The sequence below is a fragment of the Vulpes lagopus genome, chromosome 7 (assembly GCF_018345385.1).
Source record: "Vulpes lagopus strain Blue_001 chromosome 7, ASM1834538v1, whole genome shotgun sequence".
NCBI classification, from domain to species: Eukaryota; Metazoa; Chordata; class Mammalia; order Carnivora; family Canidae; genus Vulpes; species Vulpes lagopus.
In genome coordinates this window covers 57,450,736-57,465,384 of record NC_054830.1, presented here as the reverse complement: position 1 = coordinate 57,465,384, position 14,649 = coordinate 57,450,736, and the positions used below count along the sequence as shown (strand labels likewise).

General features: G+C 40.9%; 1 protein-coding gene across 1 annotated transcript in view; it reads right to left on the bottom strand.

Annotated features, from left to right (window-relative positions):
• The window catches only part of TXNRD3 (thioredoxin reductase 3), a 54,014-nt gene that overhangs the window by 31,631 nt on the left and 7,734 nt on the right, over positions 1-14,649 (bottom strand). Inside the window, exons 3-7 of the mRNA XM_041762429.1 lie at positions 8,241-8,301; positions 7,087-7,196; positions 5,362-5,466; positions 5,068-5,140; positions 3,312-3,431 (exon numbers count right to left, since the gene is read on the bottom strand). Coding sequence (XP_041618363.1) covers positions 3,312-3,431; positions 5,068-5,140; positions 5,362-5,466; positions 7,087-7,196; positions 8,241-8,301 — 469 coding nt within the window. The remainder of the gene's footprint in view (positions 1-3,311; positions 3,432-5,067; positions 5,141-5,361; positions 5,467-7,086; positions 7,197-8,240; positions 8,302-14,649) is intronic.

The following is a 14,649-nucleotide window of genomic DNA, read 5'->3' as shown; positions in this document are numbered from 1 at the left end:
CTGGTATTAACTGCCATTGCTTTGGTTTGCATTTCCCTGATATATCTTTTCCTACCTATTTAAGAATTTCTCATTTAATTTGTTTCTTTAAAAGATTTTAGTTTTATTATTCATGAGAGACACAGAGAGAGGCAGAGACACAGGCAGAGGGAAAAACAGGCTCCCTCTGAGGAGCCCAATGTGAGGCTCGATTCCAGGATCCCAGGATCACAATCTGAATTAAAGGCAGACGCTCAACCACTGAGCCACCCAGATGTTCTATATTTAATTTCTGATCTGGAAATTCTATATACATTTTAAAGTTATTTTAATCTATTATTTCTCTACCAATGTCAAGAACAGAAGTATCTAGAACATTCTCCCAGACTAAGATTTCAACATGCTTTCAGGTCCTTTCTCTTACCTCTTAGATTCTATGGACTTCCCTTGGCCATTCCATGAAGCCTATGCCTAAAACCTGCTCAGCCCCAAATTTTATGAGATGGCTAGCTAGGTATTTCTTAGTATAGCACCTCAAAATTAACTAAGAAGCCTTTCATATATGCGGAACTTTGAGGAATCTAACACAAGATTTTACAAAATGAGGAAATGAGAAAGTATTTAGGAATACTGAGCACATAGATGAGTTTAAGTACATCACCTGGCCCCTCGGGTGAGGCAAAGTGGTGGGAGCATACAGCCTGCTGCCCCCCTCCCTGAACATGCAGAGCCCCAGCAGTGTGGGGCAGTGAGCACAGGCATGGCTGACACAACAAGAAGTCGTCAGCTCGTGGGGAACCCTCCTATGAGGAGTCACGCACACACACCCCTGCCTGGCTGTCCCAATCCCAGGCTGCGTGTACAGTTCCACTCTTTGTGGCCTTTCTCCTTTATGGGACATTCAGTGTTTTCTCCTAACTTGGCCTCGAGTATTTTAGACTTATTAAAAGAGGATATAAATGCTTTTAGTTTTAAAAAGAGACTCCTCTGGGCGCCTGGATGGCTCAGTTATTTAAGCATCTGACTCTTGATTTCAGCTCAAGTCATGAACTCAGGGTCAGGGGATCGAGGCCCGAATCTGGCTTGGTGCTCAGTGTGGAACCTGCTTGTCCCTCTCCCTTTGTTCCTTCTCCTGCTTGTTCTCTCTCTCTCTCTCTCTCTCTCTCCCTCCCTCCCTCCCTCATAAATAAATAAGTAAATACATACATACAAACATACATACATACTTTAAAAGAGACAGAGAGAGAGAGAGAGAGAGAGAGAGAGAGAGAGACACCTTAGCTACCTGCCAATCCAAAATATACCTAATTCAAACCCTATCCCCTTTGGCTTTTTGGCACCATTTCCCTCCAGACAGTTCTCTGAGACTTCTTAAGGCTTATTCCTGAAAACTTTAGGCCCTCCTGGCTTCTGTGAGACAACTCTCCTGGGTTTTCCTCATCTTCCTTACCCACTTCTTAGGATTAACATTTCTCAGGATCCTGTCTCTGTCTTGTCTTCTCTTCCATCCACAGGGTCTCCCCAGCCCCTCTGAACAACTCCTAAGACTTCAACCACCACCTACAATGTGGGCTGCAAACACCCCAGCCCTGCCTAGACCTCACTCAAGCACAAGCCATCCCCAGAGAGTGAACTCCACCAGGATGTTCTGCTGGGTAAAATCCATACAAGATGAAGGATTCAGGGAGAAGGATTCTTGAAAGTGAAGTTAAATTGCCAAGTGCCAAGACTTCATCTTATCTACAGCCAGTTGGTACTACAGCTGGACTGGAATCTCTCCATGGAGCTGAGTGTCTGGGGACATCTGTCCAGCCACAGTTCTTGATGCTGAACTCCACCACAACTGGCCACTAACTCCCACCTGCGTGTGCCCTCCAGCTCAGTAAATACACTGCATTGTACCCAGTCCCTCTTCCTGGATTCCTTCCTTTCCTTCACCCTCCACCCCACCTGTGACCTGGGGGGCCTGGCCAAATCACCAGTAAGGATATGCTCTTGTACACATGTCCTCATTCAAAAATCTCTGGGGAGACAAGTCTTTGTAAGTTTTTTAGAAATTCCACATATGTTATTCTAAAGAGACAAAATCACCCATCCACATCTATAGCCTGTCAATTCCAGGCCTTAAAACCTTTAAATCCACCTCACACTCTCCAATAAGAGTTCAATCTTGGCCCAGGCCTGGTCATTTCTCCTCTGGGTTAGGTGACAGCACTCCACCTCACCTGACTATCTTTGGACCTGCCCCCTCCCCACCTTCAACCTTCTAACCTCCTAGGTGCCACCAGAGGGATCCAGAATCTGAACTGTGGTTCAGGCTCCTTTCCCTGCTGACACTCCTCAATGACTCTCTTATCCCTCTGGGGCCAATCATAACTCCTTCTGATGGCATTTAAGAACCTTCACGACCTGCTTCTGTAATCTCGCTTCTTCCGGCATCCCACCCCATTCTCCACACCAGCCATTTGCTAGCCCCCAAAGACTACATGTTTTCTCACAGCTCAAGAGTTCAGAGCACACTGCTTCCTGTCTTCAATGGCCTTCAAGATTCAGCTCAAGGATCACCTCCCACCTTGGACTCCCAAGGATACATTAAGTGCTCCTTGAGGCAATGCTCAAAACCTCACTGTGAATTACAGTGCACAGAATTGCCTCTCTTCCAACACACTGTGTGCTGCTTAAGGGCAGGGGCTGTATTTTCCTCATATCTGTATCTTCAGAGCCTAACCAATAAATATTTATTGGATGAATTTGGTTTCCATCTTTTACTAACCAAAGACATATATAACCACCAGTGAAATAGAATATGTTATTGCAATAATGAATAAAATTCAAATGATGACCCTGGCTATTCTATTTTCTTTACATGTGAAGAAAATCTGAAGATAGCAATTATCCTCTCTCATGTTCTATAAAGAGTCTGGAACAGCTGTGGCTGCCAAAGACACTAAAGCCCTTGAGAGCAGGGCCAGGTTTCAGGTGACTGACTCCTCTGTGCCAAAGTGGGGTCCTAGTGAGCATTCACTAAACCAATTTCAGACTCGACTACAGAAATAAAAATAGTAAGTCTTTCTCTAAGAAACTCATTCTTTCTTCTTTCCTCCCAATCTGTTTTGTAGGTTTTTTTTTTTTTTTAGATTGTATTTATTTATTCATGAGAAACACAGAGAAAAAGGCAGAGACACAGGCAGAGGGAGAAGCAGGCTCCCTCTGGAGAGCCCAATGTGGGACTCGACCCCAGGATCCCCGGATCACAACCTGAGCCAAAGGCAGATGCTCAATGGCTGAGCCACCCAGGTGCCCAATCTGTATTTCCATATACTGTTACCTACCTTGTTGACTATACTCCCAGCCAAATTTCCTGGCATCCCTCAGTGCCTGCCCCAAAAGAGCAGCTTGATGCATCAACTTCTTAGGAATACAACCCACATTTACACAAGTACCGCCAAGACCTGAGAAAGAAGATAACAGTTTTAATGTTTCCTCTGTGTCTGTGGGTGTATACATGGTTCTACACACGTGTAGAGAAGGTGTTGTTAAACGTGGAAATGACACGATCAGATGGTTGTGAGGCCAACATCACAGCCCACAAGAACGTGCAAATGATTAAGCCAAACTTTTCAACTGAAGGTCTGTGAAGGAAACTCAAAGATGAGCAAAAATACAGATGTACACTCGAAAAGCTTTCTAGGGAGAGAATCCAAAATTTCATTTGATTAAGGAAACAAATATCAGACCAAGGGCTGGAATCTCAGCTTCCAGCCTTTATTCTCTGTAACTGACTCCTCCTCTGAGCCAACATTAGGTCCACTGCCAGCTGCCTGCTGACATCTACTCTCAATCTCGAACAGCATGAAACAGGCCATGTCTGAGTGCTCCTGTGCAGGGTATGAGTCCAAAGACTCCCGCATTGATCACAGTCTCTCTTCTGGTAATCCAGAGAAGTAGGATATTTCTAGACAGGAGAGAAAGAGGGAAGAGGGCAGGAGAAGAAGAGAGAGGAAGAAAGCAAAGACAGGTACACACACGAATTGTTTAACATACAACTGTTAGAAGGAACATATATTGGAAGGAAATGTTAGCTTTCACATATGAAATTCTAAAATAAAATTTTCTGAGTAAATTTGAATTTTAAAACTTGATTCTCATGTTTTGTCAGAGTTCTGGCAGGAAACAGAGGATACTGAGGAAGCAAGCTGGGAAACTGAGGAGAGGTTAGAGAGAAGTGATTACAGGGGTGTGGGCAGGAAGAGCGAGGAGGGACAAAACAGTGAGTGGGCCACCACCGACCCCACGTGAAGGGGCAAGCATACTGAGCAATTGGCACAGCCCACGGTGGGGGGGTGGCCTTTCATGCCTGCAGAGACAGCACGGACGGAGCTGGGGGAATGAAGACCCCAGCTCCACTGTCCTCCCTTCTTCGGTTCTCTTCCTGTGACCACTAACTGGTGGAGCCCAACTGGAAGCTAGAGGGCAAGGCTGCCAATTCATCAGCTTTCTGGGGCATAGAGCAGGGTAGAGACATGAAGAATGGATTTGACACGTCAACAGGAAACATCCAGCACAAAATCTGTGTGTTCTATTAAGGTGAATGTCCTCATCTACAGCTGGAAGCTCCCCATGCACTTTAGTGACTGGACCTGGGCAATGTCACACACACACACACACACACTGACTTGACTGAGTCAAGGCAGCCGTTAGAGTCAGCTATGAAACTGATGCAGAAACACAAAACCATGTTGTGGCAAACTTAGGTGAGCACCACACGGTACACTCTGATTGCGACTAAGTGAAAACACTGGCGCCCATGGGCAACAATCATTATGGCATGAGTGTTAGAATCCGGGAGTCATGGAATCTTTTCTTTTTGCAAAATCTTCCTCCATTATTTTTATGTTATCTTCCCAAATCACTGCCTGTGAACTATGCGCTCTTAGGTCAGTTATGTGACCTCATGGAGACTTTCCTCACCTAGACACAGGCTTGTTACACCCTTTGAGACTACAGTGAGGATTAACAAAATTGAGGAAAGCCAAAGAAGTCTAAAGAGCAGAAAAGGAAGAGTCATAACAAAGAAAAACTGCTTACCCCAGGATGTGCCCTGAGGCGATGGGACTACAAAGTCTAGCACCATAACCTTCTTTCCCAAGATGGCAGCTTCCTACAAAAAAAAGCAACATATAAAGATTTTGTCATTTTCCTGACAACCCCCCCATTTTTCTCTCCCTGAAAGGAAACTACTGTGCAAGAACACAGTCCCTTCTCTTTATTAATACGATAAAAGCTTGGTCCGTAACACCAAATTCGCTTTTTTAAAGTAGCTATAGAAGCACTCATGGCAATCACCAGGAAAATCATCTCTGGGTTTCATTATTTTCATACCTGAGCACATGCAAGGCCACCAGAACCGCCCCCAATGACAATGAGGTCATAATCGTATGCTGAATCTTCCTGAAGGAGCTTCTGTAATAAGCCACTCTGATGGGCCTATGGATCAAAGGAGAGACGAAGGCATGACCTGTTTTTAATCTGTTTCTTTGTACCTGATGTTGAATCAGCCCATGGTAATAGCTTTTCTAAAACTCTTAGAAACAGTCCCTAATTCATCTAAGTTTGGACTGTAAATTTATCTAGATGGTATTCAGATAGGGTTCCAACAGATACAATGTATGCTAAGTACATATATTTTTGTTCATTATCACCTGATGGCTAGATATGTGTCAAATGACCCACAGGTCACAGTTTCTATGTCCAACGAGGCTTTTCCTTGGTCTTATCATCAAAATATGTTAACTGAGTATAATAGCCAAGTACCATTTTTCAAGATCCTCTGTCTTTTGCTCACCTGTGCCAGGCTTTATTTTGAAATCAATTCATATGCATCATCAGCTGGACATGCACATCAAATTTTACATGGTTTCTCATAAACTGACCTAAATTTTGCAGCTTCCTGGTAAACTTCCTTATACAACACAAAATTTTCCTTTTTCTTTCAGGAATGGTCAGAAGGCCACTCTGCACAATAGTCTCCTGCTCACTTGGCCCCCTTTATGATCAGATGTAACTCAGGCAAGTTTAGGCATTCAATACATGATGTAGCAATAGTTTCTTTATGTTAAGATGGGTGCTCTATCCCATGAAGCTGGCTTTGGAAACACCATGTGGCACTAGCTCATCCTGGAGAGCAGAGTGGGTACACTATATAACTGTTGGACTCAGCACATGCCAGGTGGCCCCAGAAGGATGCATGCCCATGGAGGCTTCTGGCACAGTCTTTCTAGGATCCCTTTGGGCTCCTTACTCTTAGGTGCCCTTAGGAAAATATGTCTCCTAAGCATCTGTCGTGCACTATGAAATGGAATTGGTAACTCTGCATCTTTTCTGACATCTTTTCCAGGTTAGGAATGGTAAGACCAGCATTTCCTGAGGTGTTTACAGGCCTCCAATTATGGTACATACCACCACGTGAGCTGGGGTGTAGCTTCTGGAACTAATGAAGCAGGCTGCTAATAAATAACGATGTTGATCATAGATAAACATAAATCCAGACAATCTATTTTCCCAAGAAAACATAATCTTAAGTTAAAGACTCAAATATAAGCATTAAATCACTGATTACTACCATTTACACACATACATACAAAATACAAGGGAACAGAATTTTAGTAAAAGGAAGTAGTTATAAAACAAGGACCTAACTTAAGAAGGAACATCAATTTTATCTATTACCACTTTTTTTTTAAAAGATTTTATTTATTTATTCATGAGAGACACACATAGAGAGAGAGAGAGAGAGAGAGAGAGAGAGAGGCAGAGACACAGGCAGAGGGAGAAGCAGGCTACATGCAGGGAGCCCGACGTGGGACTCGATCTCAGGTCCCCAGGATCACGCCCTGGGCTGAAGGCGGTGCTAAACCGCTGAGCAACCCCCGCTGAGACCCCGCTGGGCTGCCCTATTACCACTTTCAAGATTATCTGATAACCATCCTCTGCTTTTTCAACTTCCAAAAGACAAATGAATAGACTCCTTTTTAACAGTCATTTTCTCCCCCTTCAGGCAGATTTAAAAACAAACTTGAACAAATGGTGTTAAAAACATATTATTACCTGGAAAGTTCGGTCACATCCACCCATATGCACTTTATTCACAAAAATATTGGGTACAGTTCTCTGATTAGTGATTTCTGACAGTACTTCCTGGACATTGGCTCCATCATCTGAAGAATAAAGACTTAAATGTATAAGAACATCAAAAGGGTTTGAAACTTCTGGGAGTTGAACAGAAGTGTTACAACACCAGATGCTCGCATGCACACACCCATAAGGATCGGTATTTACATATTATATAACTTCATGAAATGATTACTCAGGAAGGGGAAATGCCCGTTTTCAAAGGCAACCTAAAAGGATAAAGACAAATCTACAAATTCATTTAAAAAGAACCCTTCTAAATTAGATTTTAATATATCATTCAATGGCCATGCCACGACAAAAAGTAAAAATCCTCTTTAAAGAGCAAATATCGGGATAAAACTGCTTCAACTGTAATAACTCAGAAAATACTTCCTACAATTACATTTGAAAACTCTTTATGATCCGTAGTCCAAAATGTCTCCTCTACCCCTAAAAATAAAACAAGGCCACGACTACTTAAGACTGCCCTATTTGGTATACACTGTAGCAGTCTCAAAGATTTAAGAACATTTTGCTTGTTTAGGATACAAGGCTAAAAGGAGTTGGTGAAGTCTGGTGAAGGCAAAGATCAAACTCTTTTCTGTTCACCACCCTGTTCGCACCCTTGCAGATCACATGTGTGTGTAAAATGGTTGGTTAACATTAGATAGGTGGACACATGATGACAAAAATCAAAAAGTATAAAGTAAAAACTTAATGTGTTCCACCTCCTGCATAATACAATGAGGAAACGCAGTAGCTTCTTTTCAACTAATACAACTTCATCTATTTTGCCAGAAAGTTGGCAGATACACATGAAATGCCTGATATACTTCAGGGTTAGCAGTTTATACATCTTCTTCCTGCTAATGTCTCTCAAATATGAAAAGTATATAAATAAAAAAAATCTACACCAAATTATTTGCCATAGAGAGTTCTATCTTCTGCCTGGGTGAATGTAGACAAAAACAACTCACCCAACCCAAAGAGACAAGAGATAACTGAACTGAACAAAGCAAATAGAAAGTAGTCAATCCTGTTGACGTTTATTACAACAAAAGTATATACTACCTACCCTTTCTACTTACCAACTTGATCCAGTTCCAAGATATTACATGCAACTCCCAGAGAAGAAAACAGTTCTTTAACCTGTAACAGAAATTTACCTGGGGTTTTACTCTCACAAAAATTCGACAGTTATGAAAAAGGGGCATAAACGTGTCCAAAGTAAACATCCGGTTCTCTAAGTCACAACCACAGAGAGGTGTTTTATAACCCACTCATCATCATTACTTAACACCTTCCAGTGCCCTCAGCCCCCAAGATAAAGCTGGTTGTTTCTCTTCCAAAATGGAGACACTGGGGGCCTGGCACACCTGCTCCCTGGTGAAACATCCACAACTGGTGAAGATTATTAAAGAAAGAAAACAAAAAACCCAGCCATTTAAAGTCTCTGGGAATTGTCCAAAGGGCACACAGCAAATGAAATGTGGTAGATGTGGTAGAAGATCTGGTAGATGGCAATAAGAACAAAGTGTTCCTGTTCCTCCCTCCTCTGCCCTCGGACAGCTTGATAGGAGCCCCACCTAGGTGAGTGTGGACAAGAAAACGAGGCTCCCTAAGCCCTGCAGTTGCCGGCACCAGAAGAGGCAGTCTCCCCAGAGACTACTTCTCAGTCTCCCCAGAGCTCTCCGTGGCAAAGGCTACCTTCCTGGAGAGTGTGGCTAATGACATGGGGCTCCTTTCCTCCCTTCTTCCACCCAACCCCCACTCACAGAGCAAAGGCTCTACCCCAGGCTGAAACCATTGTAGAGTGAGGGTTCAGGCGGAGAGAGGTAAGCCAAGAAGACCAGAGGTCACAGTCCCCACCCAGAACCCTGTTCATAAAGCAGGGTTGGCACTCCAAGAGAACCAGGTCACTGGCCTACCCCGAGCTCTGAAGCAAGGTCTCAGAGATTTTGCCCAGGGGCAAGAGGTAAACTAGAAGATCAAAGAGCTCCCGAGTTCTATCCAAAAGAAATGCCTGTATTTGAAATAGACTGTGGGGAAGGTCAAATCTAAAGGCACTCTTGGAAACAGTGGAGATTTTGGTGGTAAGCAACAAAGAGAAGGCTGGTAGCTTCCTTAGGTTAACCAGGCTAAACTGCAAGCCAGCAAGTTTACCAGAGAAAACCGGGACAGAGATCGTTAAGAATAGTCCATGTATGGTGTGAATTGTTTCAAAATTCACAGGACATTGTCAAGAACAATAGAGCAACTAGCCTTCAATCAGAAGGGCCTAACATCTGGGTATGATACCAAGAGACAGAAAACCTAACACAAATCAGGTGATGGGGATTAAGGACTGCACCTGTTCCGAGACTGTATGGAATTGCTGAATCACTGTGTCATACATCTGAAACTGAAAAACACTGTATACTAACTAACTGGAGTTAAAACGAAAACTTAATAAATTAAAAAGAAAAAAGACAAAGAAAAGCATAATATAGTCAACTGGAGCCCTGCTAAAATGTCTCTCACTCCAGGGTGACTGTGCACATATCCAAGAGGGCACACTCTGAGAAGTGACATCAGAGGCTCCATCTTTCAGTGGAAATAAACTTCCCTAAGATAATCCTGCCAACTTACTGTAGAGAAATAAACCAGCAAACAAAAACAAGCTGCAGTGGGGTGCCTAGGTGGCTCCCCACTGGTTAACCATCTGCCTTTGGCTCAGGTCGTGATGTCAAGGTCCTGGGATAGAGCCCCACATCCTGCTCTCTGCTCAGTGGGGAGTCTGCCTCTCCCTCTGAGCTCTCCCTCTCTAATTTTTTTAATCATAAAAAAAGAAAGCCACAGAGAGGGAGGAGTCAGTATCTGGAGTTACTCTAATATCCCACCTAAAATGGCCTGGTTCCAATTAAAAAAAAAAAAAAAACCTACTAGGCACTTCAAAGAAACAGGAAAGTGGATCCATCGACAAGAAGAAAAGCAGGCAAGAGAAAGCCTCTGAGAAGGCCCACATGTCATAGTAACTATACAAAGCAGCCATGACAAATATGTTCAAAGAATTAAATAAAATTATGTTAAGGAGATGAAGAAAGGTAACAGAAATTATTTTTTAAAAATCAAATGGAAATTATAGAGTTGGAAAGCACAATAACTAAAATGAAAAGTTCACGAGAGTGCTTCAACAGTAGATTTAAACTGGCAGAAGAAAGAATTAGCACACTTGAGGATAGATTAATGGATAGTGTGCAACCTGATGCCACAGAGAAAAAAAGACTGAGGAAAAATGGACAGTCTCAGAGAAATATGGGACACTACTAAGCATGTCAACATATAGTGTGAATATGAGAAAAAGGAAAGAGAATAAGGGGGAAGAAATTTTTTTGAAGAAATGTCAAAAATGTCCCACATTTGATGAAAAGCAGTAATCTACATATCCAAGAAGCTCAACACTCTTGTAGTAAGATAACTTAATAGGAGCTCTGGAAACTGGTCAAAGATCTATAACAATGAAGTACATGACCAACGAAGAAAACGCCACATTTAAAATATTAGAAAATTCTGTGACATTTTTAATGGCCCTTACCTCACCCACTCTTTGATGCTCCAAGGCACAGTAAGGGTTGAGCAGCAGTTTGGACCCCAGTTCCCTTCCACAAAACAGAAAGAGCACAGAGACCAAATTTGCAGTGTTCTAAACTGAGGGCTGCCTGAGGGACTTGTCTCTGTGATGTCTAACACAGACTATACAGATAGCCAAAAGTGGCTGGGACCTTAGACTCAGCGAAGCCAGGAGAAACTGTGGGCATGGCTCGTGAAAACTGAAAATGGACTTCAAATCTGCAAGCAATTACAGGTAGAAGAATAAAACATAACAGCTAAGGTCCCAAGAAGAAGCAAGGGAGAAATCCTTAAGGAATTTAACACACTTGAAAACAGCCCTGTATACAGGAAAACTGAACCCATGTGTGAAAAGCCCAGGAAGGACAGGAAGACCTCAAACCTTCATGCTATGCTGATTAGTGAAATTCTTCCCCAGCATGAAGCCAGTCTACAAAGACTATGAGAGGTAGATGTTTTATATGCTGAATTTTCAACAAAAGAACATATGCATATAAATAAATAAAAGAACATGGCCCTTTCAAAGGAAAAAATAAATCTCCAAATACAGTCTTCAGATTTACTAGACAAAGAGTGTAAAAAGACTATTTTAAATACACTCAAAGAAGAAAATACAAAGAGCTAAAGGAAATCAGGAAAATGATATAGAAACAAAATAAGATTATCAACAAAAAGATAGAAATAACCACATTAGAACTCTAAAACTGAAAAATACAATAACTGAATTGAAGAATTCACTACAGTGGCTGAATGGAAAACTCTCACCAGGCCAGTGAAATCTGAACCAGTGAATCTGAAGACAGGAAATTTGAAATTATTGAGTCTGAGGCACAAAAAGAAAAAAAAAAAAACAAAGAAAAATGAACACAGAATATGAGATTTGAGGAACATCATAAAGTAGTACAACATATATACATTATGGGAGTTCAAGAAGAAAAGATCGTAGAGCTTATCTGAAGAAATCATGGCCAAAAACTCCCCAAATTTGAGGAAAGATGTGGACATGCAAGCACAATAAGCTCAAAAAAGTCCAAGAAGGAAAAACCCCAAGAGACCCACACCAAGACACAGTCATCAAACCACTGTCAGAACAACCAGACAAAAGGCTGATACGGAACCAAACAACTGGAAGAACACTACAGACTGAATGGACTTCATAGATGTATTACGAACACTATCCAACGTAAGCAGAATACACATCTCTAGTACACATGGAACATTTTCCAGGACAGCCCATATAGTAGGCCACAAAATAAGTCTTAATCAAAAAATAAAATCAGGGCACCTGGGTGGCTCAGTCAGTCGGTTAAGCCTTTGCCTTCGCCTCAGGTCATGATCCTAGGGTCCTGGGGTCCAGTCTTGCATCAGGCTCCCTGCTCAGCAGGGAGTCAGCTTTTCCTTCTCCCTATGCCCTTCCCCACTGCTTGTGTGCTCTCGCTCTCTTGCTTTCTCTCAGATAAATAAAGTATTTTTAAAAAATAAAAAAATAGGGAGCCTGGGTGGTTCAGCAGTCAAGGGTCAGCTTAGAGCATGATCCCATGGCCTGGGATTGAGTCCCACATCAGGCTCCTTGCGGGGAGCCTGCTTCTCCCTTTGCCTATGTCTCTGCCTCTCTCTCTGTCTCTCATGAACAAATAAATGAATAAAATCTTTTTAAAAAATAAAATAAAAATAAATAAAAATAAAATCATAAAAAGTATCATTTTTGATCATAGTAGAATGAAACTAAAACTAAAAATCAATAGCAGAAAGAAAACTAGGAAATCTACAAACACGTGGAAATTAAACAACACACTTAAACAACTGGTTAATGAGAAAGTCACAAGGGAAATTAGAGAATATCTTGACAAAGGAAAATAAAACATACTAAACAAAACATACCAAAATTCATGAAATGCAGTGAAAGTAGTGATTAAAGGAAAATCAATAATGTAAATAGTTATATTAAAAAAGAGGAAAGATCTTAAATCAATAACCTAACTTCACACCTTACAGAACTAGAAAGAGCACATAACTTAAAATTAGCAAAAGAAAGGAAATGACAAAGATTATAGCAGAGATAGAAAACAATAGAGAAAATCAACAAAACCAAGTTGGTTCTTCCAGAAGATCTACAAAATTGACATAATTTGAGCTATACTAAAAAAAAAAAAAAGCAGAGAAGACTCAAATAAATAACATCAGAATTGAAAGTGGGACCATTACTACTGTTTTTACAGAAAGAAATGCATCACAAGAGAGTACAATGAACAACTGTATACTAACAAATTGGATCATAAATGAAATTTGTTAATTCCTAGAAACACACAACCTGCTAAGACTGAATCACGAATAAATGTGAATAGACCTGGAATTAGTACGGAGACTGATTCTGTAATCAAAAGCCACTCAACAAAGAAAAGCCCAGAACTAGATGGCTTCACTAGTGAATTCTAGCAAACATACAAAGAATAAACATCTATCCTCTTCAAACTCTCCCAAAAAATTGAAGAGGGTACATTTCTAAACTCGTCCTCTAAGGCCACAATTATTCTGATACCAAAGCCAGACAAAGATACGACAAGAAAACTACAGATCAGGGATCCCTGGGTGGCGCAGTGGTTTGGCGCTTGCCTTTGGCCCAGGGCGCGATCCTGGAGACCCGGGATCGAGTCCCACGTCGGGCTCCCGGTGCATGGAGCCTGCTTCTCCCTCTGCCTGTGTCTCTGCCTCTCTCTCTCTCTCTCTCTCTCTCTCTCTCTCTGTGACTATCATAAATAAATAAAAATTAAAAAAAAAAAAAAAAAAAAAGAAAACTACAGATCAACCACAGACCCTGATGGATAGTGACACAAATATCCTCAATAAAATGCTAGCAATACAAAATCAACAGTATATTTAAAAGATTATATAACATGATCAAGTGGGATTTATTCCTAGAATGTAGATGGTTCAACATTTAAACACAGATCAATTAGCAAAACACCACATATAAACACACCATATTAGCAGAATGAAAGGAAAAAAAACTACATGGTCATCTCAATGAATGCATATAAAGCATTTAAGAAAATTCAACGTTTTTATGATAAAAACTCAAAAAACTAAGAATAAAAGAAAACTACCCCAACATACTAAAGATCATATATGAAAAGCCCACAGATATCATATTTTATAGCGAAAGACTGAAAGCATTTCCTCTGAGAGCAGGAACAAAACAAGGATGCCCCCTTTCACCTTTTCACCATTTCTATTCAACATAGTACTGGAATTCCAAGTTAGAAAAATAAGGCAAGAAAAAGAAATAAAAGGCATCAAAGAAGTAAAACTTTCTCTGTTCACTGATTACATCTGATGTGTATAAAACCCTAATGATTGTACCATAAAAACCCTATTAATAAACAAATTCAGCAAAGTTGTAGGATATGAAATCAACACAGAGTTGTTTTTCTATATATTAACGATAAACACTGTAAAAAATTCCACTTGCAATAGCATAAAGAAGCATACTTAGTAATAAACTTAGGGGAAAAAAAGGAATAAACTCAGGAAGGAGACAAAGACTCCTACACTAAAGACTACAAGTTATTAAAAGAATTAAAGACACCTATAAATGGAAACCCCATGTTCATGGACTACCAAAAACAAATTTTGCAAAAATTGGCAAGTCCATTCTAAAATGCATATGGAAAAAAATGCATATGGAACTTCACGAGTATCTTGAAGAGTCAAAAAAAAAAAAAAAAAACCTTGAAAAAGAACAAAGTTGGAGGTTGACACTTTCTGATTTCAGAAACTGTTACAAAGCCAGAGTAACCAAAACAGTGTGGTGCTGGCATAAGGACAGACATAAAGATCAATAGAAGAGAACAGGAACTACAGAAATAAAGTTTCATATATAATAACCTC